This window comes from Chinchilla lanigera, unplaced genomic scaffold (assembly GCF_000276665.1).
Source record: "Chinchilla lanigera isolate Chin_1 unplaced genomic scaffold, ChiLan1.0 scaffold00027, whole genome shotgun sequence".
NCBI classification, from domain to species: Eukaryota; Metazoa; Chordata; class Mammalia; order Rodentia; family Chinchillidae; genus Chinchilla; species Chinchilla lanigera.
Window position 1 is genome coordinate 18,687,980 of NW_004955428.1, and position 26,485 is coordinate 18,714,464.

At 36.3% G+C, this 26,485-nt stretch overlaps 1 protein-coding gene across 4 annotated transcripts in view; it reads left to right on the top strand.

Moving 5' to 3' along the window:
• Bbs7 (Bardet-Biedl syndrome 7) overlaps nucleotides 1-26,485 on the top strand; it is a 42,489-nt gene that overhangs the window by 5,908 nt on the left and 10,096 nt on the right. For 3 of the 4 annotated variants that reach the window (XM_005386781.1, XM_005386780.2, XM_013515309.1), the window contains exons 4-14: nucleotides 679-854; nucleotides 3,977-4,163; nucleotides 6,584-6,656; nucleotides 7,092-7,208; nucleotides 9,044-9,174; nucleotides 13,277-13,361; nucleotides 14,196-14,298; nucleotides 16,055-16,247; nucleotides 17,724-17,798; nucleotides 20,552-20,617; nucleotides 26,284-26,423. In XM_005386781.1, coding sequence (XP_005386838.1) covers nucleotides 679-854; nucleotides 3,977-4,163; nucleotides 6,584-6,656; nucleotides 7,092-7,208; nucleotides 9,044-9,174; nucleotides 13,277-13,361; nucleotides 14,196-14,298; nucleotides 16,055-16,247; nucleotides 17,724-17,798; nucleotides 20,552-20,617; nucleotides 26,284-26,423 — 1,346 coding nt within the window. The remainder of the gene's footprint in view (nucleotides 1-678; nucleotides 855-3,976; nucleotides 4,164-6,583; nucleotides 6,657-7,091; nucleotides 7,209-9,043; nucleotides 9,175-13,276; nucleotides 13,362-14,195; nucleotides 14,299-16,054; nucleotides 16,248-17,723; nucleotides 17,799-20,551; nucleotides 20,618-26,283; nucleotides 26,424-26,485) is intronic. The other variant, XM_013515310.1, reaches the window with a different exon arrangement.

Genomic DNA, 26,485 nt, shown 5'->3' on the forward strand with positions numbered 1-26,485 from the left:
CACTGTGCCCAGCATTTGCTACTAAAATCTATATACATTGGAGAGTCAGCTGTGATGGCACATGGCTATAATCCCAGCACTCAGAAAGCTGAGGCAGGAGGATTGCTGGGAGTTGCCTCGGCTGCGTAAAGAGCCCAAAATCAGTCTAAGCTACATAGCTAGACCCTGTCTCAAGAAAAACAACATTGTAAAAAATTTAGGAGAAATTATTTTCAAGAAAGTGATTAATGTGTAAAAATCATTGTCTTTTGAACCTAACTAAAGAATTGCCAGATGGTTTGTGCTTCTCAAACTTTTAGTGTGTTTAGGGACCAGTTGGAGAATCTTGTTACAATGCACATTCTCATTCAGTAGACCTGGGGTTGAGCTTGATAGTCTGCATATTTAACAAATTTAACCACATTAACATAACTGTTTAGTGAACTGTACTTCAAGTTGCAAGAGTTTATTCTTCAATAATATTTAAAAAACATGGGAGTAAATATTCCAAAGTTTAAGGATAGCTAGAAAAACTCCAGAAGACCCATTAAAGTTAATAGATCTTTATTTAACGGTGTTTCTATGCAGTGAAGTGATAATAGCTTATAAGTTAAAAACTATAGCATTTTTTGTGGTAAAGGAAAAATGTTCACAATAAAATAGCTTGTATGTTTACTTTTTCCCTGAATGGTTTTGCAGGCAGTGTTCAAGACTTTACCAGGGCAGAAGATTGCAAGGCTGGAACTAGGAGGGGTTCTTAACACACCACAGGAGAAAATTTTTATTGCTGCAGGATCTGAAATCAGAGGCTTCACAAAGAGAGGAAAGCAGTTCCTTTCTTTTGAAACAAATCTCACAGAATGCATTAAAGCTATGTATGTTGTGGTTCTCTTCTTTGTTTTTACATATTTACTTACAATATCTTGGATAGATATAAAGTGTCTGATTAAATATATCTTAAAAATAAATGTCATATCTTACAGGTTTTCTGGATAATAAAATAGACTAAAGCTATTTTAGTAGGAACTAAATCTGACCTAGACTCAGTACAGAATTGATTGGGTATTGAACTGTTGTTTTCTTTTTAAAAACATTATTTCATACACATGCATACCTATATGTACACATTTATTTTTTGGTTTTTTATTACTTTTAAAAAATGTTTTTAATTTTTAATTGACTCTTAATAATTGTATATATTTATGAGATACAGAGTATACTTCAGTACATGTGTACAGTGTATAATGGGGTAATTAGCATATCCATCCCCTTACACATTTGTCACTTCTTTGTGCAGGTTGTGATGACTTTCACACATTGGAAGTCATCTCCACTAGCTACTTTGAAATGTACAGTTAATTGTTGTGAAATGTTGTATACATTCATTTTTGACTACATGGTTTGGTTATGAGTCCCTAATCAAGGTGTAGGGAAAAAAAAAGGGGAAAAAATCTCCACATGTTTATGTTTCTGTTCCTTGGCTGTCTTTGGTAGTTCTGGTTTTGATGTAGCAACATTATGTTAAAGAGAATGGGCATCAAAGTTGATGACTGTCAATTTCAGGTGAATCAGGTAAAACTCTAAATGAAAGATGGCTTCCTGATATTTAAAATTATTCAATTAAAATTTTACTTTTGAATTATGAGGGATTAGAAAGGGCTTTTAAATTCATCTGATCCACTTTCTAAACTGGCTGTCTAGAAATGCCCCTTGAGCAGCTTAAGCAATTATCCTGCCTTAGACTTGCTGAATCAGAAGTGGTTTTTTTCCTTTTTAATTTTAATTTTTTAAAAAGTTTTTCCTTTTAATGTGCTGCAGCCAAGTTGTATAAGCAGCCAGACGTCTGGATTTGGAAACTACTGGTTCAGTTCAGAGTTCTCTATAATGCACAACTGTATAATTGAACATAATCTAACTGTATAATTCACAGCACTTCTCTTAATGTTGGAGGCTTTACAATTTTGACTTGGTGAGGTTAGGAATTAAACAGTGGCAAATGGAAGTAATTTCATGTGCTTTAGCTAGAATGCGAACACTTGCGAATTGCTCATATACACAGACATGGCCAGTGGTAATTGTGACATACTAAAATCAAAGGAATTTATTATTAGAATACTTTTACATTCAGAAAGGTATTTAATCTGTGAGGAAGGGAAAAGAGTTTCCAAGAGTCTCTGGCCAGTTTCTTAAATATTTTTACTGGAATGGCAGAGATGGGCTAGAAGTTCTTTTTACTCAAATTTTATAAATTTGTTACCTGAAATCCCATATTTATAAGTCTTCATAGGAAAATAAAGAATATAATTTGAAAATATTCAATAAAATAAAAGAAAAGAAAAAAGAAAATATTCAGTAAAGAAACTCACTACTTATAAAATTGGCCACCCTCACCATTGCTTGGCTAAGGCTGCAATCTGTCTCTACTCTTGTCAACCTTAGTGACTATTGAACTTTGTAGCTAATAGAATGCATATTGATTTCAGAAATGGGGATGGAATTGCAAACCTTGAAGAAGATAACAGACTTTTATGACGGTGATTAAAATTGTATATTATACGTAGGCAGAGCCACAAAGTAAGGCCACTTAATAACTGAACAAGTGAGGATCATTATAGGATAAACTCTTCAGAAAATAATTTTTGGATTTTCTTTTTTTTGTGGTGACAAAGAATGGAACGTAGATGTGCTCTACCACTGAGTTACATCCCCAGCTCGTTCTGTTCTTTTATTGTGAGACACAGTCTCACTAAGTTGCCCAGGATGGCCTCAAACTTGTGAACTTCACAAATAGCTAGGATGATAGGTGTGCACAGCCACAGCTGACCAGTATGGAAAATTTTTAAGTGGACCTTAGAGGTGGAGACATAGATGAACTCTTCAAATAAAATTACCCTCTTTATGGTCATGGTGATATCAGTCTAGAATTGAAAGCTATATAGGCTTATTCTCCCTTTTCTAAAATTCTTGGGACAAGGAGTGCTTCAGGTTTTGAAGTTTTTTAAATTTTGGAATATTTCCAAAGATTTTATCAGTTGATTATCCCTGATCCAAACATTTGAAACTTTCTGAGCATCATGTTAGCACATGAAGCATTTTGGATTTCAGATTTTTAGATTAAGATTATTCAAACTATATTACCCTAGTATAATGTATATATAAACAAAACTTTTGTGAAGAAATTTCAGCTCCACCAAGAGAAACTGAATTCAACCTAAGCATTACATTATCTTTGTAATTATTACTTAAATTTTGCTAAAATAATTTGAAACGAACTTTTATTTCTTTTTTCAAGGTAAAGTTCTAACATAAAAGTCAATTCATTTCATTTATTTATTTATTTATTTATGTTGGTACCGGGAATCAAACTCAGGACCTTGCACTTGCTGGGCAGGTGCTTGTGCTACTGAGCTACATCCCCACCCCAAAAGTCAGTTCATTTCAAGTAAATTATTTCAGGCAGTTTATGTGGTAGTGAGAATGCTAAACTCTAGAGCTAACAACTGCCCAAGTTGCAGTCTGTTGCACTGTTTACTAGTTAAGTGCCACCAGGCAAGTGGACATTTTATTAGTCACCTGTAAAAGGAATAAAATTTCCCTAGTTTATGGGGCTATGAGGATTAATTGAGTTAATACATGTAAATCACTTAGGACCGTGTTTGGTATAGAGTATGCATTTAGAAGTTTCTTTTCCTGCTATCTTTAGATAAAGACAAATTACCATGATCTTTGTTTTCCATTTTTCTGAGCTTAGTTTTTATTCAGAAGCCCAAGGCCTTAAGATTATCATTTTCAACTTTTAAAATTGAAAGTAGTGTTATTTCAAAAGTCTGGAAATAAAGAAGAGGAAATTTTTTAAAATGTTCTCTAAGTCTGTGATAAATTGATAACAAACTGTGTAAGTAAAGTGTTCTGTTTTTACCTGTGAAAAAATTCAGTAATTACCTGTGCATATTTTTAAAAATACAGATGTCTTAAGTCGCCCTTTTGATGTTCTCAGGCACATATCTGGCTCTGACCTCTTTCTCAGTGCGAGTTACATCTATAATCATTATTGTGACTGCCAAGACCAACATTACTATCTTTCCGGGGATAAAATCAATGATGTCACCTGCCTTCCAGTAGAAAGATCACCCCAGATTACGCCGGTATTGGCATGCCAGGACAGAGTGCTCAGAGTTTTACAGGTGGTTCTTACTTGCATTTTTATAACTTTGCTTAATTTAGGTAAATGATTTTGACTGTTTTTTTTTTTTTTTTTTAGTTTTTCTCCGGTACCAGGAACCGAACTCACGACCTTGCGCTTGCCAGGCAGGCACTTTTGCCGCTGAGCTAAATCCCCAGCCCCTTGACTGTTATTTTAAATTATTTTAATGATCATTGCTGTAAGCATCCTGGATAAAGTTGTATCTAGAACAGTTTTCTAAGTTTAATTGATTTTTTCTTTTTACTTGAGTCATATGGTGTTGAGATCTTTCAGAAGTTTTTAGAGACCATATAAGAGAAAGGAAAATGTCTCTCCCTGTCCATAACTCTGACTAGTACGATCACAATGGAGTATTTCCCAACAGAGGACCTTTACCAGAATATTTTTTTCTTCCTTCCTCAAATAATATCAAATTAAGCAAATAAATTGAAGTTGGGAGAGTGTGATATGTAATTTGAGTTTATTCACCCAGTATTTATGTCAGCATGTAGAATAAAGCAAGTACTCAGTAAATTTCTTAGGTAAGTGAGTGAGAGAGAAAAAAATCATTTTGGTGTCCTTATGTTTCCAAACATCTGCTTAGGCCTTTTTTTTTTGGTCTTTTTGAGACAGGGTCTCACTATACAGTTCAGGCTGGCCTTGAGCTCACTTTGTAGCCCAGGCTGGTCTCGAACTCGCAATTATCCTCCTGCCTCTGCCTCCCGAGTGCTGGGATTGCAGGCATGTGCCACCACACCTGGCTACGTCATTGTTTTCAGTGATAAGAGTTACCAGTATATCTTCTTGAGAGTGGCTTTCGGTAAATGACACACAAACACATGCATGCACCCACATGCCACAGACATATTCTACAGGACCCTTAAAGTTTAGCGTATAGCTGGTGGGTGGAACTGAAACATAAATTGTCAATGGCTGGTGCTACCACAGGCTCTTTTACTCGTTGGGATTCCATAACCAGATGCCTGTTTCTGGCATCAACCTTTTTGCAGAAGGAAAAATTCACTGCTTTTGTACCCCTCTGTTTCTACCATGAAGAATCAAACTAATCTCTTAGGTCCATTCTAGAAATAGGAATGAGCCGGGCATGGTGGTGCACGCCTGTAATCCCAGCACCCAGGAGGCTGAGGTAGGAGGATCATTACGAGTTCGAGACCAGCCTGGGCTACAAAGTGAGCTCAAGGCCAGCCTGAACTGCATAGCAAGACCCTGCCTCAAAAAGACCAAAAATAAATAAATAAATAAATAAAAATAGGGATGAATAATTTTTCTTGCAGTCTGTACTTTCAAATATGAGTTACTTGAATAGCTTTTTAACAGAAGCTGGCTAATATTCAGTTAGAAATTGGTCTGGCAAAATCTAGGCTTGTGCTTTCACGAGGAGATCCATATTCTTGTGGGGTGGCACTGGGGATTGAATTTAGGGCATTTGCACTGCGCTACATCTCCAGCCCTATTTTATTGTGAAATGGGCTTGCACCAAGTTGTCCAGGCTCGATTTAACCTTTTGATCCTCCTGCCTAAACCCCCAGAGTGCTAGAATTACCATAGTAAGCCACTATGCCAGGTTCTCTAAGTTTTTATTGTACAGAAGAAAAGAAAATCACTAAGGATTTGTGAAAAGGAAGGAATTGAAATCTTTCCTTCTGCATTGCTCCCTATCTGCCTTTGAGGCCAATCTATTATACCAAAAGTTGCTTTTTAAAATAGTTCTATTGCATGTTTTTGTGTTCATATTAGATATATACAGATACAGTATCTGTAAATTTTTAAATGATAAAAGATAAAGCATGACTTTATCTTATACATGCTAAATATGTGTTAAATTCTTAAACAGAGACAGTATACCATGTTTACTATAATCTTGTCCATTATGTTTTCATTGAATTATATACATAGCAAAATTGAAAAAAAAATGATAAAAAGACCTTACTGGTTTTCTTACTTAAGTGCAGGTTATCTGCCTTTTAACTGGAGTAGATTTTAAGAATAGAAAAGACCAGACCTTTCCTTAGGAAGTAACTTTTCAGATCTGCTGAAATGTGCTTTAAGTTAAATCTCCTAGTTAGCACTAGCAAGGACATAAGAAATACCTTGTTTCTGGAGGATTTTGAAAGGAAAATTTATCAATATCAAGTTTTCAGGTAAAACAATGTATTTTAAATGAGAAGTGGAGAAAATATAGAATATTTTACATATTTTTCTCTTTGGTCTTTATATTTTATATATATATTTGTATTTCCAAATATGTGAATATGTACAAAATTACTAATGTATAAGTTGATACTCACGACTTAGCATTTTTCAGCAGTTTTATCTAGAGGTTATTCAGAGTATTGTATTTGAAAACTGATGTTACCTGTGAATACCTGTACTGTATTTTTAATTCGTATTTTCCTTCAGGGATCTGACGTGATGTATGAAGTTGAAATTCCGGGGCCACCTAGTGTCTTAGCATTACACAATGGAAATGGCGGTAATCATGATTTCAGTTTTCACAACCATCTATGTGTTTATAAAAAAATACTAAGTGAACATGGGAAGGTTACAAAGAACATGGACTGGAATGGAGACATGTATCTCCTGATAACTTTCTAGTAACTCACGATAATGACTTATTTAATTTTAATTTTCAGTGTCTTCATCTTGAAATTAGATGATGGGGTGTGGTCTTATTTGTTGTAGTTATAAAATTATGTTAACTCTCATATTGAATATTCCATTTTTTTAACAGTAAAATTGAGATTTTTACATCAATGTGTGTGTTTTTTTTTTTTTTTTGTACTGGGAATCAAACTCACAACCTCTCGCTTGCTAGGCAGGCACTGTGCTACTTTGCTATATCCCTGGCCCCATCAATGTGTTTTAACTTTAAAAAGATTATTAATATGTTCATTTTACCTATAACTAGGTGACTCTGGAGAAGATGTTTTGTTTGGAACCTCAGATGGGAAACTTGGACTTATTCAGGTCACAACATCCAAACCAATACACAAATGGGAAATTCGAAATGAAAAGAAGAGGGGAGGTATGCTTTCTATGTAGTTCAGATTCTGAAATTTCAGTGATTATTTAAGAAAACAGATTAATAATTCATTCTGTTTTATTATGTAGCAGACTTACCAATTCATTAAGCCTCTGATTTCTCTATTGTCAGATCTACCATACTATAGGCATTAAAAAAAATTTTTTTTTTTGTACCAGGAATCAAACTCATGACCTCGTGCTCACCAGGCAGGCACTTGCACCACTGAGCTATATCCCTGACTATAAGCATTTTTTTAAAAAAGAATGTTAATAGTAATTTGGGAGAGGTAGAAGTTTGTAGGTACCTGTCCTTCATTCTTTTTTTTTTTTTTTTTTTGAGACAGGGTCTTGCTATACAGTTCAGGCTAGCCTTGAGCTCACTTTGTAGCCCAGGCTGGCCTGGAACTCACAGTAATCCTCCTGCCTCATCCTCCCTAGTGCTGGGATTACAGGTGTGTGCTACCATGCCCAGCATGTCCTTTATTCTTTACTAAAAACCATTTTTAATTGTCTGGGGTAGATTAATTGAAATTTGCTAGTAAGTGGTAGGATCCAAAGAAGCACAGTGGGTCAGGAGATAGTCTTCCTTTCCAAGGAATGTATACCTTCCTAAGAGGACTTTATCCCTGACGTCTTGGATAGTGGGATGGTGATTTACATGTATGGAATGTTTATTTGGATGTTCACGTATTCCCTTAAAAATACTTGTTAAGAAATATGGAGTATAAATAGATGAATATGTAAGATAGCTTCACCAGTAATGTAGAGAAAATACAGCAGGTGTGTTAGAGAGTGACGGAGAAGGGAGGAGAGCCGCTTTTAGGCTGATTGGTTAAAGAAAGTGTCCTAGAAAAGTGAAATTTGAGCTGAGATCTGCTAAGAAAAAAGATTAGGGTGTGAAAATGGCGGCGGTGAGGGGTGGGGGAGAGAATGTTCCAGGAGGAAGAAGAATAAGTGTAAAGGACTTGAGGCAGGGGTAAACTTTGTTCATTTGGGAAACAACAGGAAAACCAGTGTGGCTCAGTGTCTTAATGTGGCGGTAGGAAGGTAACATGGCCTGAGGAGAGGCACAGCAGGGCCAAACCGTGTGCCCTTGTTGGAGAATTTGAATGTTAGTGTGAGTGCAGTGGAGAGTCACTGTGGAATCTCAAGTGGCGGTGTGGCATGATCTGATCACTGAAACAAAATGCGCCGTGTGGAGAAGGGATGTAGGGGAAAGCAGGTCAAAACTGGAAACATGGAGCCCACTTACAAGTTAGTGTTATAGCTGTTATGCCTTATTCTGATCTAGGGGAGGGACTGCATGCTGACTATGGCCAGAAGTGGAAAGGAAACAAGTCAGGCATTTATTGTGGAGGGAGAGTAGGTAGCATTTGCTGGTGGATTTGATGTGGAGAGTGAGAGGAAGAAAGGAATCACAGATATAGTCTAGATTTTTGGCCTGAACAAATAATTGGTGATGTAATTTACTGAAAAGGAGAAGACTTGGGAAGGGGATATTGAGAGGATGTGGTAAACAGAAAAATTTTAGTTGGGGCATGGAAATTGAGATACAAACATGCATATGAAGATATGACTTGTACACGTGAATCTGGAGCTCTAGGGAGAGGCCAGAGTGGAAGGACGGTATGAATTTGGAGCCATTGCCATAGAGATTATATTTAAAACCCTGGAAACTGGTGAGCATGGATGGAAAAGAGGCACCTGAGTATGTTCAAGTTGCTCTTTGCTCCTCCCATCTGAGTTAGTATGTAAATTTTTCATTCTTACTTGGCATGTATTTGAGAACAACTTTAATTTTCTTTAATAACTCATCCCAGACATCTTTTTTTAAAGGTATTTTGTGTATGGACAGCTTCGATATTGTGGGTGATGGGGTTAAAGATTTACTTGTTGGGAGAGACGATGGCATGGTGGAAGTGTATAGTTTTGATAGTGCAAATGAACCTATTCTACGATTTGATCAGGTAAGTTAATTAAAACAAAACTGTGCGCATATTGTTTGGGAAATAATTATAGAGATAACGGATGGTTTGAAATTTATTAGGTGAAAATATATTAAAATCTTGTGTTTGTATTGAAATACTGTTGTTTTGATGTTATACAACTCTTCTCTAGACTGTTGTGTTTGAATGATAAGACTGTTGCCTCTTAGGTAAATAATAAATTATTGTATAAGAATAGATGAAAATTACTATATAAGTATGAATAACTTTATAAGTATAAATGATAAATTACTGTATAAGTATAAATAATAGATTACTATGAAAGTATAAGTGGAAATTTATACTTTTAAATATTTCCATAAATTCCTAAAGTATCAAAGATTTTGCTGTAGTTTCTATCATCCATAGTAACACATTACAGGAATAAGATTTATGTATCACAAAAGATTATTTTAAAGTAATATAAATTTAGGAATAAGCTTGATATTCCTAGGACAGTATCAGTACTGTTCTTAAGCAGAACAGGATAAATAGCATTTTTAATTCTAGATGCTAAAGGGTAAGCCATAAAAAACACTAGATAAAAGAAATTCTAGTTCACAGATTTTAAATGTAATTAAACCTGTTTCTGCTATAGAATCACATATAGAAACATTCTGGTAGAAGTTGAATGTTTCTCTTTTTTTCTTTTTAACTCATTTTTATTGTTTATTTTAAACATACATAAAACATAAAAATTGTGCATATTAATGGGATGTTTTGCTATGTTTTATCATACATTGTATAAAGTTTAATCATATCTATGTGCTCATTTTTCATTTCCTTGTGGAGAGAACAATCAAATCCTTTCTTCTAGCTTTTTGAAATGTACAGTATATATTGTTACTGTAGCTGCCCTAGTATTCAATAGCACGTCAGAATTATTTTCTTTTTCTCCTTCTTCCACTCTCTGCCCCGCTTGCTTCTCCTCCTTTTCCTTCTTCTTCTGTTACTTGGATACAGGACGTCTTCCTCCTCCTGGCTGGACTTAGTATACCCATTGATCAACTTTCCCTGTCTTTCCCTCCTCCCTACTCTCAGCGCCTCTGGTAACTGCCACTTTAACTTCTGTGAAATAACATTTTGGTATTCCACATATAAGTGAGATCATTTAGTACTTGCTGTTTTGCGCTTTATTTTACTTATCACAATGATTTCCAGTTCTGTCTATGTTGTCACAGATGACAGGATTTCATTCTTTTCCTGGCTAAATAATATTCTAGTGTGTATGTGAAATCTTTCTTTTTCAATACATGATGTTATCAGTCCATCTTTTTGTTGTTGCTATAATGAAATGTATGAGGCAGGCCGCTTTTGTAAAGGAAAGATTTTTAGTTTGTCCCACAGTCTTGCACATGCAGTGTCCATCCGGCTCATTCGGTGATGGCCACTTTGCTGGTGGAGAACCTGCAACACAGTGCAGAGTGCCACATGGCAAGAGGGACAGGGCGCACAGGTGTTTATGGTTCCCTGCTTCCTCTTTCTGAGCCACGGGGAGCCAACCATGCGGCTCACCCTCATGACCTTATCTAAAGTAGTCTCTTCCTAAAGGCACCACTTCTAAGCACTGTCCTTGGGTTGTTCCCGCCCCTTAATACCATTAACATAGGACTTTGGGTGTTAAACTCCTGCATGAGTGTGCTGGGGAGAGAGGGAGCGCAAACCACATTCACATTCAAGTCTTAGCAATCCAGAGCTTTCTCATGCTGCCTCATGTAGGATACATTGAGGTTTAAAAAAAAGAAAAAGTCCACAAAGTATGTTATGGAGACAATATGGGAAATGAAATATTACACAGTTAAATTTATTTAATAGATTTCACTTCAAATTTGTTTTTCTTTGGTATGAAAACTCATCTTGCTGATAGTTTAGCCTTAAAAGTATAATAATTCTTTGCTGGTAATCTCCTGACTTTTCTCATCAGCCCTTGAGACGTTTTCCTATGTGGACCTCAAGTCTCCTCTTGACTTCTGTTCCAGAACTCAATAATGACAGAGCGTTTACCTGCTCCGCTAGGTCTAGCGCTAAGAAACCCCACCTCCACACTGTTTCTTCTGTTTTCTAAGGACAGATGTACTATTTTCAGAGCTTATACCTGTGAAAAGGAAAAATAGGAATAGAACTCATACTAAAAGTACTCTCATTCTAGCTGTCTGTAATATCAATTTGCACTATTTGTCTAATTTGAAGGGAGTAAAAGCCTCATTCATCTCATGAGATACATTTCCTAAAAATTTTTGCCTCTATGATTACTTACTAGAGCTTGTACATATGCCTTGATCAGATGTATAATACTAATAATTATAATAGTATTTCTAATACACAAAGAAATTTTGAATTCTTAGAGCTCTTTATTCACAGGATATAATGTCAGTTTTATATGTGTTTTGGTTGTAGAGAAGTAGAAGGGAATTCCAAGCAGATGAATATATTACATTGAGATAAAATATGTGGTGGAAGTGGAATGAACATGAAAGTTCAGGGAGAAAAAGGAGCAGTATAGAATTTTGAACAGCTACAGAAGGTTTCATGTCCCCGTTTTTAAAGTCTGGTTTGTGTATAAATTCGTCTGAGTATTTAGAATCCTTACGTTGCTTTAATGATTTTATCTTTGAATGATATTTATAATTTCCAGAAGTTTCATTCTTTGTGAAATTGCATTATTTAGAGCTGTGATGAAATATCTAGAAGTGAACTTAAAAATATGCAGAAGGATATATAGTTATTTAGAATTGTTTTAGTGGGAACATAGACTAAAAACAACTGGAGACTTCTGTTATACATAAGAACAACTGGGGTCTTGTTAAAATTGCAGACATTGAACCCCATCTATGAATCTTACTTCAGGCAATTTATAATCAGGTCTTTACCACTTGAACTCAGGTAGTTAACCTAATGGACAGCTAAGAAGTTTGCCTCCTATAGGACTGGTGATGCAAATTAGTGTTTTGTGGACAGGCCCCCATCCCATTTAAAACATTGTTCTCAGCCTTTCCCGCTGAGAATTACCTGCCAGACTTCTCCACACTGCTATTCAAAACCCACTAGTGGTCTGGTAATGCATTTTTCAAAAATGAAATAGATTAGAATGTATCAGAGTGTAACATAAATCTTTTGTCACATATTTTGTTGTATATGTTCATGTGTGGATGTATACCACATGTAAAATTTATTGCTTGCTTTACAAATAACTTGAAAGCCAGTGGCTTAGAGTACTTGTTAAAATAGATTCCTAGTTAATTCATGCAAGTAATTCCTGTCAGACAAATTTGGGAAGTGTTGTTTAAAAGATTATCTTATTTACAACTTCTGCTGGGAATGGTGGCACATGCCTGTAATCCCAGCACTCGGTAGTCTGAGGCAGGAAGATTGTTGCAAGTTTGAGACCAGCCTGGGCTATAAAGTGAGCTCAAGGCCAGCCTGAGCTGCATAGCGAGACCCTGTCTCAAAAAAGAAAAAAACAAAACAAAACCAAAAAACAAAAATACAACTTCCATAAATTACATTCTTTGTAACTATTTAACAGTATGATGAAAAATCTAGAAGCTATAGTGGGGTGTGGTGTAGCATGCCTGGAATCCCAGTACTCTGGAGGCTGAGGCAGAAGGATCATGGGTTAGAGGCCAGCCTGCATTACATAGTGAGACTCTGTCTTAAAAAAGTACAGAGAAAAAAATTGAAGCGAACTTATAGGGGAACGCATAGTTTTATTCATCTGAAAAACACTGGAGAAAACATGAGAGGTGGTCTGTTGAATTGAGATAATAGACTGAACTTACTGGCAGTGTTGCGTATATAATTTAAAACCCCTTTGTTTATATAAATAATTTTTGCTTGTTAGATGATTGTACTATGTTACACACAGATATACTACAGTAATTCTAAATCTTTCTCCCCAAATTTAAAAAGACTGCAGTCTTCTGGCATTTTTCAAGATGTTATATTTCTAATCTTGGTGCACATGGTAAATACTCAGTAAATATATGTTGACTATCTTGAGTAGGAAAATAAATGTTTCTGCTTACTTTAACATACATTTGAAATGTAGTTATTAATGAAATATTTGGTCTTAAATCTGCCGTAGATGTTATCTGAAAGTGTCACATCCATCCAAGGTGGTTGTGTAGGGAAAGACGGTTACGATGAAATCGTGGTGTCTACATATTCAGGTAAATGATGATTTAGAGTTGAAGAAAGGATGAGTAACAAAATTTTTAATTTAATAAATTCCTTTTGATGACTATATTTTCAAAAAAGTATTATGAGTAAATTACTCTTGCCTACAGCATTGTAAACTGTATTGGTTTAAGAAACAAGAAGGTGAGTTATATAGCTCAGTAGTGGGGTGCTTGACTGACACGTGTGAGACCCTGGGGCCAATCCACAGCCCTGAGAAAAAATTAAATAAACAAAATAAGGAAGGAGGAGTAGACTTGTTGATTTATAAAATAGTTAACATTTGAATAGCACTTTTTAAGGGTAGTTAGCATGTTTCCAGTGCCTTTGAAAATTAAGTGATATTCTTTGGCTTAAAGAGAAGTATTCACTGAAACTTAGTTTATGTTTTGGATTACATGCATTTCCTACAAAATGTTGCGTGCTTTTGAATAGGTAAATTCTGCATTCTCACAGTAGTCATGTGAGAGTTTAAATTCTCATGAAAATAATTTTTGAAAGGCAGTTCTTTGTAAACTATTTTAAATTTTCTAGAAGGTAGTGATTTATTTTGTATTTAAAAATTAAAATTGTTAAGAATTGAAGGATTCCATTAATCATAGTTTTATAGTATGCAAGCAGAAAATGGTATCAGAAAATGCCTAAGTACTTATGATTTAAATATTTTCCATCTTGTTTTTTTTTTTTTTAAGAAGTCCTAGGGCTAAGTGAGGTTGATATTGGCAGACAAAAAGACATGCATGTTGGGTTTTCTGCTACATGATGTATAGTATATCTCTTACCACCAGCAGCACTAAATGGTGTATGATTGCAATTCATCTCCACAGGCTGGGTTACAGGTCTGACAACAGAACCTACTCATAAGGAAAGTGGACCTGGAGAAGAACTAAAAATTAATCAGGAGATGCAGAATAAAATTGCTTGTTTACGGTAACTAAGTTTTTGTTTGCTTTTATTTTCCATTTCTTGGGGAAGCGTGTGGTTGCTGCTTTGTAGTACATATACATGAACTGTATTTTATTAGAATTAATAAAATAATTAATTACCTTTTAAAGTGCAAATTTATGGGTTTGACACAATTAGCAGTAAGTACTGATTAATTTTTTAGAATTAAAAATACACCTTCACCATCATTGTTCTGTATTGCATTTTTCTTAGCTCCAGAATTATGTTTTTTTCATTTGTATAGTTGGGGATAATTAGTGTTTTGCTTTTGTTTTTCATGGGCCTTAGGAAGAAACCCACTCGGCCACGTTTTTCCTTCATTGTAGTGTTCACTGTTCCTGTGAGCCCCTCTGCATCTGTAACATTGGCTTTTTAAGTTTTCTTACTGGAACTGAATAACATTGACTCCCTCAGATGCAGGGATTGCTTTTATGCCCTGATCAGTTCGACATGTCCTGTGAGAAGGGACCCCGCACTCCTCGTACAGGGGTGCCTCATACCAGGAGGAAGTGGGAGTTGCAGAAAGTTTTAATGACTGCTCACTTCAACCCTGTTCACCTCTAAGGAAATGAGGGCTGATTATTTGTTTGTTAGTGGAAGGCTACAGGGACTTTAAGGCAGCAAATGCAGTAATTACTAGTAGTAAAAGCCAATTCAGGAAAGCCACCAGGAGACCAAGCTGTAATGTTTATGCAAACAAGTATACCAGATTCATTCAGGATATCCTAGTTCATGCAATAAGAATACTAAGTAGGTTAACCCACTTATGTCAAAGATAGAAAAGTTTTGAATTTTTGCACGAAATTCATATATGTTACCTAGAAAAAGTCAAGGAATAAGAATTTGTAGAGAACACATTTCATTGTGTTCCATTGTTATGTGCGTTCCAAAAATGGCTCATTAGGCAGTGAATGACTACTACCGCACATCCTCAGTGCAAGACCTTATGTTTATAACCAAGTTTTCCTCCTCCTCATTCTGGAATGAAAGCTCTGTGACAAACTTATATTTGTTTTGGTCATTCAGCCCCTGGAACAGTCCTGGGTGTATAGGAGTAAGTACATAATGTCTGGTAGTGTAAGCTTCTTCAGTGAATGAATTTTACACTTTGATCATTGCACCAGTCCCTCTCAAGTCCCTCCCCAGACATCCCCCTAAGTTAGGACTGGCTGAACCTGGTTTCTGTGTACTTCTTTTATATGTAGCCATTCCCCTTGATTACCTGCACAGTCTGCCCGTGCAGTTCAGTCCCAGCAGAACCCACTATAGCATAGAACTGAAACCTTTCCCTGGCTCATGATCATGCCAGCAGGTCAGTGTCTACAGCCTTCTGCAGATCCCGTGTATCTGCGCTACTGTCTCACTGAAAGGTGTAAATTGCTGGCTTCATGCATTTCTTCTCAGTAAGTCTCGGTGCTCTGCCCTGTCAGTTTCTCTTCTGACCAGGACTGTGTGCACCTGTAACTGCATGTATTAGGGTTCAGTTTTTGAAATCTGATAAGATACTTGAGACTCATTATTACTATTGCTGCTGTGGAACTGATTTTGGGGTTAGGGATAAATAATGTGGAATCTTTTGTTCAGTTGTATAGAAGCACAGATTTTGTTCCTATTGGCATTATAGTTATAACTCAACCAATAAAAACATTTCACAAAATAAATGTCCCAAATTTTTGTACATACTTAAGGCTCTCCGATGTTTATTTTTATAGGTGACAAAGTTGTATTCATTTTTCTGTAGGAGTGAGTTGGAACATCTGCAGTACAAGGTACTACAAGAAAGAGAGAATTATCAACAGGCTTCTCAGTCAAGCAGAGCAAAAACAGCTTTGTCTTCAATTAGCATAAATGACAAGTTTACATTAAATAAAGATGATGCTAGCTATAGCCTTATTTTAGAGGTGCAGACTGCGATAGATAATGTCTTAATACAGGTAAGCAGAATGTTTAATTTCTTGGTTTTATGATTGAACCTATTTTGCAGATGAGTCATGGGCACTTATATTATTGAACATTTCCCCAAACTTCAGTTCTAGGAAGAGATAGAAAAGACAGTAAGACTTTTATTCTTTTGCTACCTTCTGGGAGAGTCTTAAAAGAGATGGGACTTAGAAAACCCCTCTTTAAAAAAACTAAATATTTCTCCAGAGGCTGAGACAGAACACTGTGAGTTCAGGACCAGCCTAGGCCACATAGTGAGACCCTATCTCAAAAAACCAAGAGAAAAAAAAAAACTGTAAATACTGAAATGGTAGTATATAGCTTGCTTATTAACTCAGTGGTTTCTAGGTAAGCAATAAGCAAAGTAGATAATCTCAAAGGATGAAATTTAGGGATAATGTGTAACTCCATTTTTCTGTTTGTTTATTTAAACTGGAAGATCTTCAAGAGGTAGCAAAGGATAATAACAGCATACATGGAAAATAGGAATAAGATGGAAAACTCATAGGAAAATGCAAAAATAATGAATTACAGAAAGACAGGGTTCAAAAAGATGTGGTAAAGAGATCAGATTATTAATTAAACATTCAGTAGGAAACTCTTCAGTAATGTTCGTTACAAGCTGCTCTGTTAAACGACTCTAGGAGTGAAAGTCGTAAAGAACAGAGTATCTGCTGGGCATGGTAGTGCATGCTGTAATCCCAGCACTCGGGAGGCTGATGTAGGAGGATTACTGAGGATTACTGAATTAATGAGTTCAAGACCTGAACTACAGAGTGAGGCCCTGTCTTAAAAAAAAAAAAAAAGATATACTCAGGTTTCTCTTCAGATCGCATAAATCTTTCACCTTTTAAAAAACAGAAAAGAAAAAAAAAATAGTAACTTTCTCTTAGAAGCTGTTTCTTCAGAGGAGACTGCAGATTATTTTCTTTTGGTGAAACAAATAAAGCCGATAAGAATGAATTGATAAAGCAGGATAGTCCTATGGTTTTTTGTAGCCCATGGTAACATTATTTAGCACTGACAAAAATAGGAAGAGTAAGCCAGGCATAATGGTGAACACCTGTAGTCCTGCACTCAGGAGGCTGAGGCAGGAGGATCATTACCAGTTCAAGGCCAGCCTGGGATACACAGTGAGTTCAAGGCCAGCCTGAACTACATAGTGAGACGCTGTGTCAAAAACAAAAGGCACCAAAAGTAGGAAGAGTATACTTTTAAGGGGATATAGGAAATGATACTCTATGATTTTTGGCAATCCAAGTTAGAAAAAGTAGGTAAGTATAAAATAAAACTTATTCTTGTTAAAGTATTTTCCTAGAACTATTATTATTGAATATAAATCAAGAGAATTCATATTCTCAAATTTAAAGATGAACATTAGCTAGAACTAAGAACCCTTAGGGAAAACACATGTATTTTGTGCACATTTCTGGGTTTTCCATCTCAGTCTTTTTTTTTTAATACTGTAGAGCGACGTTCCAATCGATTTACTTGATATGGATAAGAATTCTGCTGTTGTTAGCTTTAGCAGCTGCGATTCTGAGGTGAGTAAAAAGTATTAAAAAAATTCACGTTTTCATTTCTCAGGCCGTTTTCATTAACAGCTTTTATTGCTATGAGGGTTTGATGTTTCTTCTTCAGCCCTTCCTTCCATAATCTTTCCCTCAAAATCTGTTTTTGTCCTCTTTCCCTGTCCTCAGATAATTCAGAAACTGGGGTGTTGTCTTAGATTCTTTGGGCCCTGTCAGTTCTGCCTCTGTAGCTCCCCAACCTCCCCTCAGCTCTGCTCCCACTTGAGTGACTAAGCCCAGGCTTCATCCTGTCGTTCTCAATCGCTTACTCCTTCGGTTTCTCTGCCTCCGGTTGCCTCTCACCTCCTAGCTGCTGTGTGCTGCTGCAGAAGTCTTTTCAGATTCAAACATCTCTGAGTCATTCCCTTTCTCGAACCTTTTACATTAGTCCTGTTTCTTGCTGGATGGAAGTCTAGAGTCCTCACTGAGGTATAGAAACTTTTTCATGATTCAGCTCTTACTTCCCCAGCTGATGTCTGATCAGCTGCTACCTCTCTTCTCATGCTCATCATTTCAGCCAAACTGAAGTTTTTAAGGTTTCTTGAAACCAGGAGTAGTAGTGCATTCTTGGAATCCCAGCACTCTGGCAGGCTGAGGCAGGAGGATAGCAAATTCAAGCCTAGCTTGGACAGTTTAGCAGTTTAGCAAGACCCTGTCTCAACATAAAAAATAAAGGGCTAGGGATGTAGCTCAGTGTGAAGTCCCTGGATTCGATCCCCAGTACCCCTCTAAATTCTCAAAAGAGGTGTAGTTTTACATATCCTGCATATGAACATAATCTGTTCCTTCCCCTGGTCTTGCTGGTCCGCCCCACTCTTTTCTGAATTATTTAATGCTTACTGAACCTTCACTAAGCAGGCATTTATTAAGACCTTAGTGCCAAGTACATATGAGATCATGTCAGTACCTTTGGACATTCTCATCCTGCACCACTTCCTTCTTAGAACTAGCGCGAATTTCTTCTGCAGAGAAGTAAAGGAAAAGATAAAGCGTGCATTAGCTACACTGGAAAAAGCAGGAGGGGAGATGGTGACTGGAGGTGGTAGTTAGTTATAAATGTTTTTGAAATGGTAGGAGTAAAAGAATGGATGACGAAAACTTGCTAATCTTATGATAAGCATTTTCTTTCTGTTAAGAGAAAAAAATTATAGTTGTTTATATTATTATCAATATATAGCTTGCCATCCTTGTGTGAGAGTGAAACATAAAGACTGCAATTTTATGATCTTTAAAAAACAGCAAAAACCAATTTTTGATTCCTTAGAATCAAAGATTTCATTTCCTACTGTGAAAGATTAATCTGTTTACATCACTGCAGAATTCTTTACAATATTTAAAATCATTTTCTGGGACAATGGCTTCTTAAAGCAGAATATGCCGGGTATGGTGGCACATGCCTGTAATCCCAGCACTTGGGAGGCTGAAGCAGGAGGATCATTGCGAGTTCAGAACCAGCCTGGGCTACAAAGTGAGCTCAAGCCCAGCCTGAACTGCATAGTGAAATCCTGTCTTAAAAAGACAAAAAAAAAAAAAAAAAAAAAAAAAAAGTAATTAAAGCAGAACACATTATGGAGATTTCAAATACACACCAGGTAGAAAGACAAATACAGTATCTCTGTGCTCCCATCGCTGATTTTCAGTGTTGGCTTTTCACTCTGTCCTGCTTCAAATTCTACTCACAGACATTTATCTCTTTAAATCTGCAGCATCTTATTTATTTTTTTCTTTTCTTTTTTTGATCTTTTTGAAACAGGGTCTCACTATGCAGTTCAGGCTGGCCTTGAGCTCATTGTGTAGCCCAGGCTGGTCTCAAACTTGCAATGATCCTCCTGCCTCAGCCTCCCAGGTGCTGGTATATCATCTTATTTATAAATATTTTATATATAAGTACATATATGTTTTATATATAAGTTCTGCTTTAATTACTTTTTTTTAATTACAAAGAATATTTTTTCAATCTATCCTCTCTGTTTACTAAGTTTAAATAATTTGAAATTAAAAGTTTTGAGTTTTCTTTTTGATACCAACATCCTTTTTATGTCTTTTGATTATTTATTAAAAATACAGGAACAACAATACATGAAAATTACATATAAAATATTTTATATTGCTTGATTTTGACTTTGTATCCCTAGATATTTTTTTTTCTGTTCTTAGTAGTTTACTATTCAGTTTCAAGTAGCTATAGTATTTGAAGGAACCTTTCCAGGTCAACACAGCAAACATTCATGTATTGAGTGCCTCGGCACCATGCTAGGCACCATACTACTTGCTGGGAGTCAGAGATTCGCTATTTCTCTTTCCTTTACAAGTATTTGTCAAAATCGAAGATATCTGGCATCAAACGTTGGAATGCATACCTTTGTAGTGTAAACGTGGCATTGCATTAACAGATTTTTAGAAGAGCTCTTATTATTTACAGATATTGTAGAGACCCAAGATAGAGCCGTGAGCTCTACAGTCCTAAAGATACGAATTTCATTTCCAGTTTTATCACTAGCTCTGGAGAAGTTTACCTAACTCCTCATAGCCTCATTTTCTTCATCTGACTTACTTTGTAAAACTTAGTGTGTGGGGTTACTTACAGGGGTAAATGAGAATGTTTGGAGAGCATTTAGCACAAACGATGGGTATTCAAAGAAATGGTAAATGTTTTTATTATCGATCATGTTTTTATTGTGAAAAACATGGATTCATACTTTTCCTCCATTTTGGATTCTTCCCAGTCGAATGACAACTTTCTTCTTGCCACTTACCGGTGCCAGGCAAATACCACAAGGCTGGAACTCAAGGTAACAGTTGTGTTGGAAATACCTTTGTGTGAGTGCTTGCACCTCCTCCCCTCACTGCCCTCGATATGCCTTGCAAGGTGCAATGGCATTTCTTTGCATTGAACTTCTCTGAAATGAAGAATTTTTGAATATTGACTTTTAAAATTTCATTTCATTTAGCTCAAACCACTATCTGTTCTATTAGCAGTTAGTTAACTTTTCTAAAACTATGGATTTTTAAATTGTCCACTAACTGGAATTTCTTTCTAATTTTGTTGTAACTTTAAAAATATTTGTGGAAAGAATCCTCATGTATTTATCATTGACTACAGCAGTGATCAGCTCATGTAATCCGCAACCCTATTTGCACTACCACTCACACTGCAGAGCACCCCAGCAAAGGCAAAATATTTATGATTTTATTTGTAAATATTTCAGTATGTATGTCTAAAAGATAAGTACGCTTTTAAAAAGTAACTATTATCAAACCTAAAAATAGCAGTAGTTCTTTAGTATTATCATTTAATGTTCAAATTTGGATTTTTGTGTCTATAGACTGTTCTGATCATGATCTAAATAAAACTTAGTTATTGAGTTTATGTAGGCCTTTCCCCTCTATTTTCCTACTTTCTAGATTTTGCTGATTATTTCCAGTGATTTCATTTATTAACCATTTATCTGAGAGAAAACTTTAAAGTTTTCTTTTTTGTATTTTAAAAATAAAAAAACAAAAACATACTAACAAACACACATACATATTTACAAAATAACACAAGAACAATGCAAGCAATACTGAATTTCAGACAAGGTGATAGGAAATTAACAGTAGTTGTTGTATTACATATTGATGTCTTCGAAGTGGTTACTCAGTAAAGTTTTCTTTAGCAATTTATTTACTCTTTTGGTACTGGGAGTCAGACTCGCAACTGTGGGCTTACCAGGCAGACGCTTGTGCTGTTGAGCTATATCCTTGGCTCCTTAGCAATTTAATAATGTAATCTTAAAATTAACCCTTGAGCACAGAAAATCTATTTTAGTTTTGTAGTGTGATATTTAAAAAATTTTAAAAATTTCGGTTTTGATACAACTCTGATTTAAAAACTATGATCTTGGAGTGGGGATATAGCTTAGTGGCACAGCACCTGCCTGGCAAGCGCCAGGTCCTGAGATCAAGTCCCAGTACCAAAAAATAAAATAAAAACATGGTCTGTACCTTTTTACCTGTGTTGCTGGTGTTTTGAAATTCAAAGTGTGTTTTTCCCAGAGAGAAGCTGCTGCAATATTTTTCTTCATACCTGGTTAAGGAAGTTCCAGCTAAATACATTTTTCCTTAAGCAACTTATTTGATCTGTGATCATTTCATACATTGTGAAAGGAAATTTGAAAACTGAGAAGAATTATAAATGAATATGCTTAAGCATATGTTATGAGTGACTTAATCATTTAACATTATATGTCTCTGAGGTTATGCTGGTAAATTTGAAAGCATACCTAAACGTTTTGAAAAAGTAACAATATATTGAAAAGTTCAGAAGAGAAATAAATGCCTGAAAAGAGTCAGCAAAATTATGGAAAAGAAGTGAGATGGAACTTGCCTTGCCATATGATAAAATGTACAGTAAAGCCACTAGATAGAATAATGGAGAATCTGGATGTGGCCGCACATCTATTGGCTGCTCTGAAGGCTGATTCAGGAGCATCACTTGAGCTTACAGATTCAAATGCAGTACCAACCTAGGCAACACAGTGAATACCCCCATCAAAGAAACACAAACAGAAAAGCTTGGGAGAGTGTTTCCAAGTTTAAATGAATATGCTGTGCAAGAGATTTGCATCTAGAAATAGAGGCCAGCACACATTGATGGGAACTCAATGCATATCTAAGGAAATTTTCTATTAAATTGCTATTTTAGTTTAAAAATTGCCATTGGTACAACTGGTATTCATCTGAAAGAAAAGTAAATAGATTCATGGGGTGGGGGGGGCCCAACCCAGAGCCTCTTGCATGGCCCCCCAACTCTAATGGAGTCTTATGTCACATATAATAAATTAAGTGAATTAAGTGCCTGGTTGTTAAAAAAAGAAGAAAATACAAATAAAATATAAAGATAGCCTATAACCTATCTATAAAGAAGACTAGTGAAGAAGGAAAATTGGCAAGGTATGCAGATATTAATTCAAATGGGGTAGTAAATGCCTATAATCCTAGCACTCTGAGGCAGAAGCAGGAAGATCACTTTGAGTTTGAGGCCAGCTTGGGCTCCATTTTGAGTTCAAGGCCTGCATGGAATATATAGTGAGAGCCTGTCTCAAAAAAAAAAAGTACAGTATTTGGAAATGGGCAGTTCATAAAAGGGGGATGTCTTGGCTACTTTTCTTTTGTTGCTGAGACAAAATACCTGATGCCCAGAGTTAAGGAAGAAAAGGTTTATTTAGCTCACAGTTTGTGGAGATTTCAGTCCACACTCGGCTGGCTCCAAGGCAGAGCAGCACATGGCAAAGGGCAACTGTTCATGGTGGCAGAAAATAGCAAAAGCAGCAAGAGCAGAAAGGGATGAGCCAGAGAGCAAGCCTCTTTCCCTTCCTTATATTGTATGCAGGCTGCCTGCCCCAGGGCGGGTGTAGCACTCACATCCATAATCCCAACATTGGACCATGAGTGAGTCACAAACTCTAAAAACCTGCCTCCTTGACTGCATGAGGCTTTGGGAGACATCTAGACACAAATGATAATGGGTGTCAAAATAGCTGTCATACAAAAAGTTCTACTTTATTCTCAGGAAAATACAAATTAAGACAACAAAAAGCAATTTCTGCTTATCTAACTCAAAAAATACTAAGGAACAACATTACTACGTGACAGAGATGAGTAAAAGGCCACTCTCAATCATAGCTGATGGAAATACAAATCATTACAGCAGTTTACAGGTAGCAGCAGCCATTTAGGAGTGTCTATTTAATAGCAAGAAAGTCAGAAATATACATGGAGATGTGTATATAGTTAATTGCAGCATTGCTTTCAGAGGCAGTAAAGTGGAGCCAAAGGGAATACTCACAAAGACTGAATGGCTGAATAAATAACTCCATACCATGGATTTTTTTCTTTCCTTTCTTTGTTTTTATTTTGAGACAGGGTCTTGCTTTGTAGTGCAGGCTGCCCTTGAACTCACAGTCCATCTGCCTCATCATCCTCGTGAGTGCTGGGATTATAGGCATGCGCCACCATGCCCAGCCATGGTTTGGAATATTACACAGCTACTGTAGAGCATGAGCTGGATCTACAGTATACTGTACCTGTTAGCATGTAGGGATTCCTGAAAAATGCAAAATGAAGATAAAATCTCTGTATTGAGATGAAGAAAGGTGTCTTAGTTACATTTTTTGTTGCTGAGCTGATACTGGACACCCACGACATAAAAGAGTTTTGTTTAGGCTATAGTTTGTAGTGGTTTCAGTCCGTAGACAGGTGGTTCAAGGCAGGGCAGCAGGGCAGCATGGCAGAAGGGCGTAGCAGAGAAGTACCTTGTGGGGGCATGGTGGGAATCAAAAGCCCATCATGGAGAAGAGAGTGCCCAGCATAATTCCAGCACTGGAGAGGCTGAGGTAGGAGGATTGCTGTGCAAGTTCAAGGCCAGCCTAAACTACAGGGTGAGGTTCTGTTTTAAAAAACAAAAGAACAAAAGAGGAGGAAGATAAACCCTTCCAGGCCACATGGCCAGTGACTCATCTCCTTCCACCCGGTTTCACTTGTCAACATCACCCTTAACTAAGCTCATCAGAGGGCTGGGCCTGGTGGCACACCCCTGCATTCCCAGCACTCCAGAGGCTGAGGCAAGAGGGCCACTGCGTGTTCGAGGCCAGCCTGGACTACATAGTGAGACCCTGTCTCTAAAAACAAAAACACCCAAAAACTTAGTGGACTAATCCACTGAAAAGTATCTCACCCCATGAGCCGATCACCTCCGTAGTGCCCTGCCTATGAGCTGTGAGGTTTTGGGAGCATCTAGATGTAAACCCTAACAAAAGATTTGGAAGAAAACATCCCGGTGGGATACAGCAGTCATACTATATGGAAGAGGCAAGAGCAGGATGATTGGGAGGCAGAGAATAGTAGTTGGGGTGGAAATAAGGGGAGAAGAAACAAAGCTTTTGAAAAAAGGGGAAGAGGGGTTAAAGGAAGGGGAGGGGAAGGGAAAAAAAAGAATCAAGTTATATTATGTGCAGGTACAGATTCCCTATGATAAATGTGACCATGATATATACCTAAAATGTACCCATAAACTTAATTAATTAAAAAAGTAAAACCAAAGTTATCTGTGATAGAAATACATTCATGTGAAATTATATGGTATTTTAGTGCACATATACATAGATATATAAAAAGATAATCACCAAAATAGTAATCATGATCATCTCTGAGTAGCACAAGTTCAGGAACCTTGTATGTTTGTCCTAATTTTTCTGTTTGAATTCTTAAATAATGAATATAAATTATTATATTCATTAAAAACAATAAATTTTATATAAAATTGTTACATTGGTTATTAAAGCTCTTTTTTGCAGAAAAATTTTTGTTTCCAGTGTAAGCCTACCCTTGAAAAATAAATTCCAGGCAGGGCATAGTGGTGTACATCTGTAATCCCAGCCCTTGCGAGGCTGAGGCCGGAGAACCACAGTGTGTTCAAGGCCAGCCTGAACTACATAGTGAAACCTCAGAATCCAAAGTAATAGTAATAATAATAATAATATAAAAATAAACCCCAAAGTGTGGATTTATTAGATCTAGTTTTTCTTTCTGAATTTTTATTCCTTAGTTTTATCTTTTCTCTCTTCCTATATGTAAAAAAATCTTGCTGTAATCTTTCATTTATATTTCTCACTTTGGTAAAATATGATTCTTCCTCACATGCCACAGAAGTTGTAGGTGACGGTATCAGAAGGTTTGCTTTGGAATACAGAGGTACTACAGTCTGCCCCAGGAGGTGAAGCAGAGAGAGAGAGCAGGGGGGTCATTGGCATTCCCCTTAAATTACCTCTTCACAGTTTAATAAATCACTTCTGTTAAGTATTTTAAAATCTCAGGATATCCAACAAGCAGTGTTCAAAACAGCCTGAAAGAGTATTCCAGACCAAATATGCATAATTAGTGTGTGGTATTGCTTCTCTGTTCACCCAGAAAGTCAAAAATTAAATTATTGAAAATATTTCTTTCTGACAATAGGTTTTTATAACAATACCTCTGTGAGTATGATCCTCATTCCTGAGAAAATGAAGTATTCTAGATGAGTTTTGATTATTTTGAAAACGCACTTGAATCTGTTCAACAAAAATATCTAAATTTTAAACATTTTTCTTGTGAAATATGCATCTGTCTTTGTAGATGTGGTAGGGTAGTATGTGAGAATATATATCTTATCTTAGAATAGCAAGGGGTTGTTAAATGTAGACAAATCAACTGAGAATATGTGCTGGGGATAACTTAAAATCAGTTAACTTTACTGTTGACTGTCAAAATCGTATTGACTTTTTCTTACTCAAGTGGCAAAAAGTGTTTAACAGAATGCCGTTATATCTCTCAAAATAATACAAAAGAGATGAAAACATAAGTACTCAGTAATTTGTGTTGAACATTTAAAAAATATGTTTATGCTCCAAATTGTTCTTACTTTTTTTTTTATACTGCACAGATTCGTTCAATTGAAGGCCAGTACGGTACACTTCAAGCATATGTAACTCCAAGAGTTCAACCCAAAACCTGTCAGGTCCGCCAGTACCACATCAAACCCCTTTCCCTTCATCAGAGAACTCATTTTATTGATCCTGACAGGTAGGACAAAGGAGAAAGAGGTTTACTTTTAAGTTACTACACTATTCAGATAAACCTGTGCT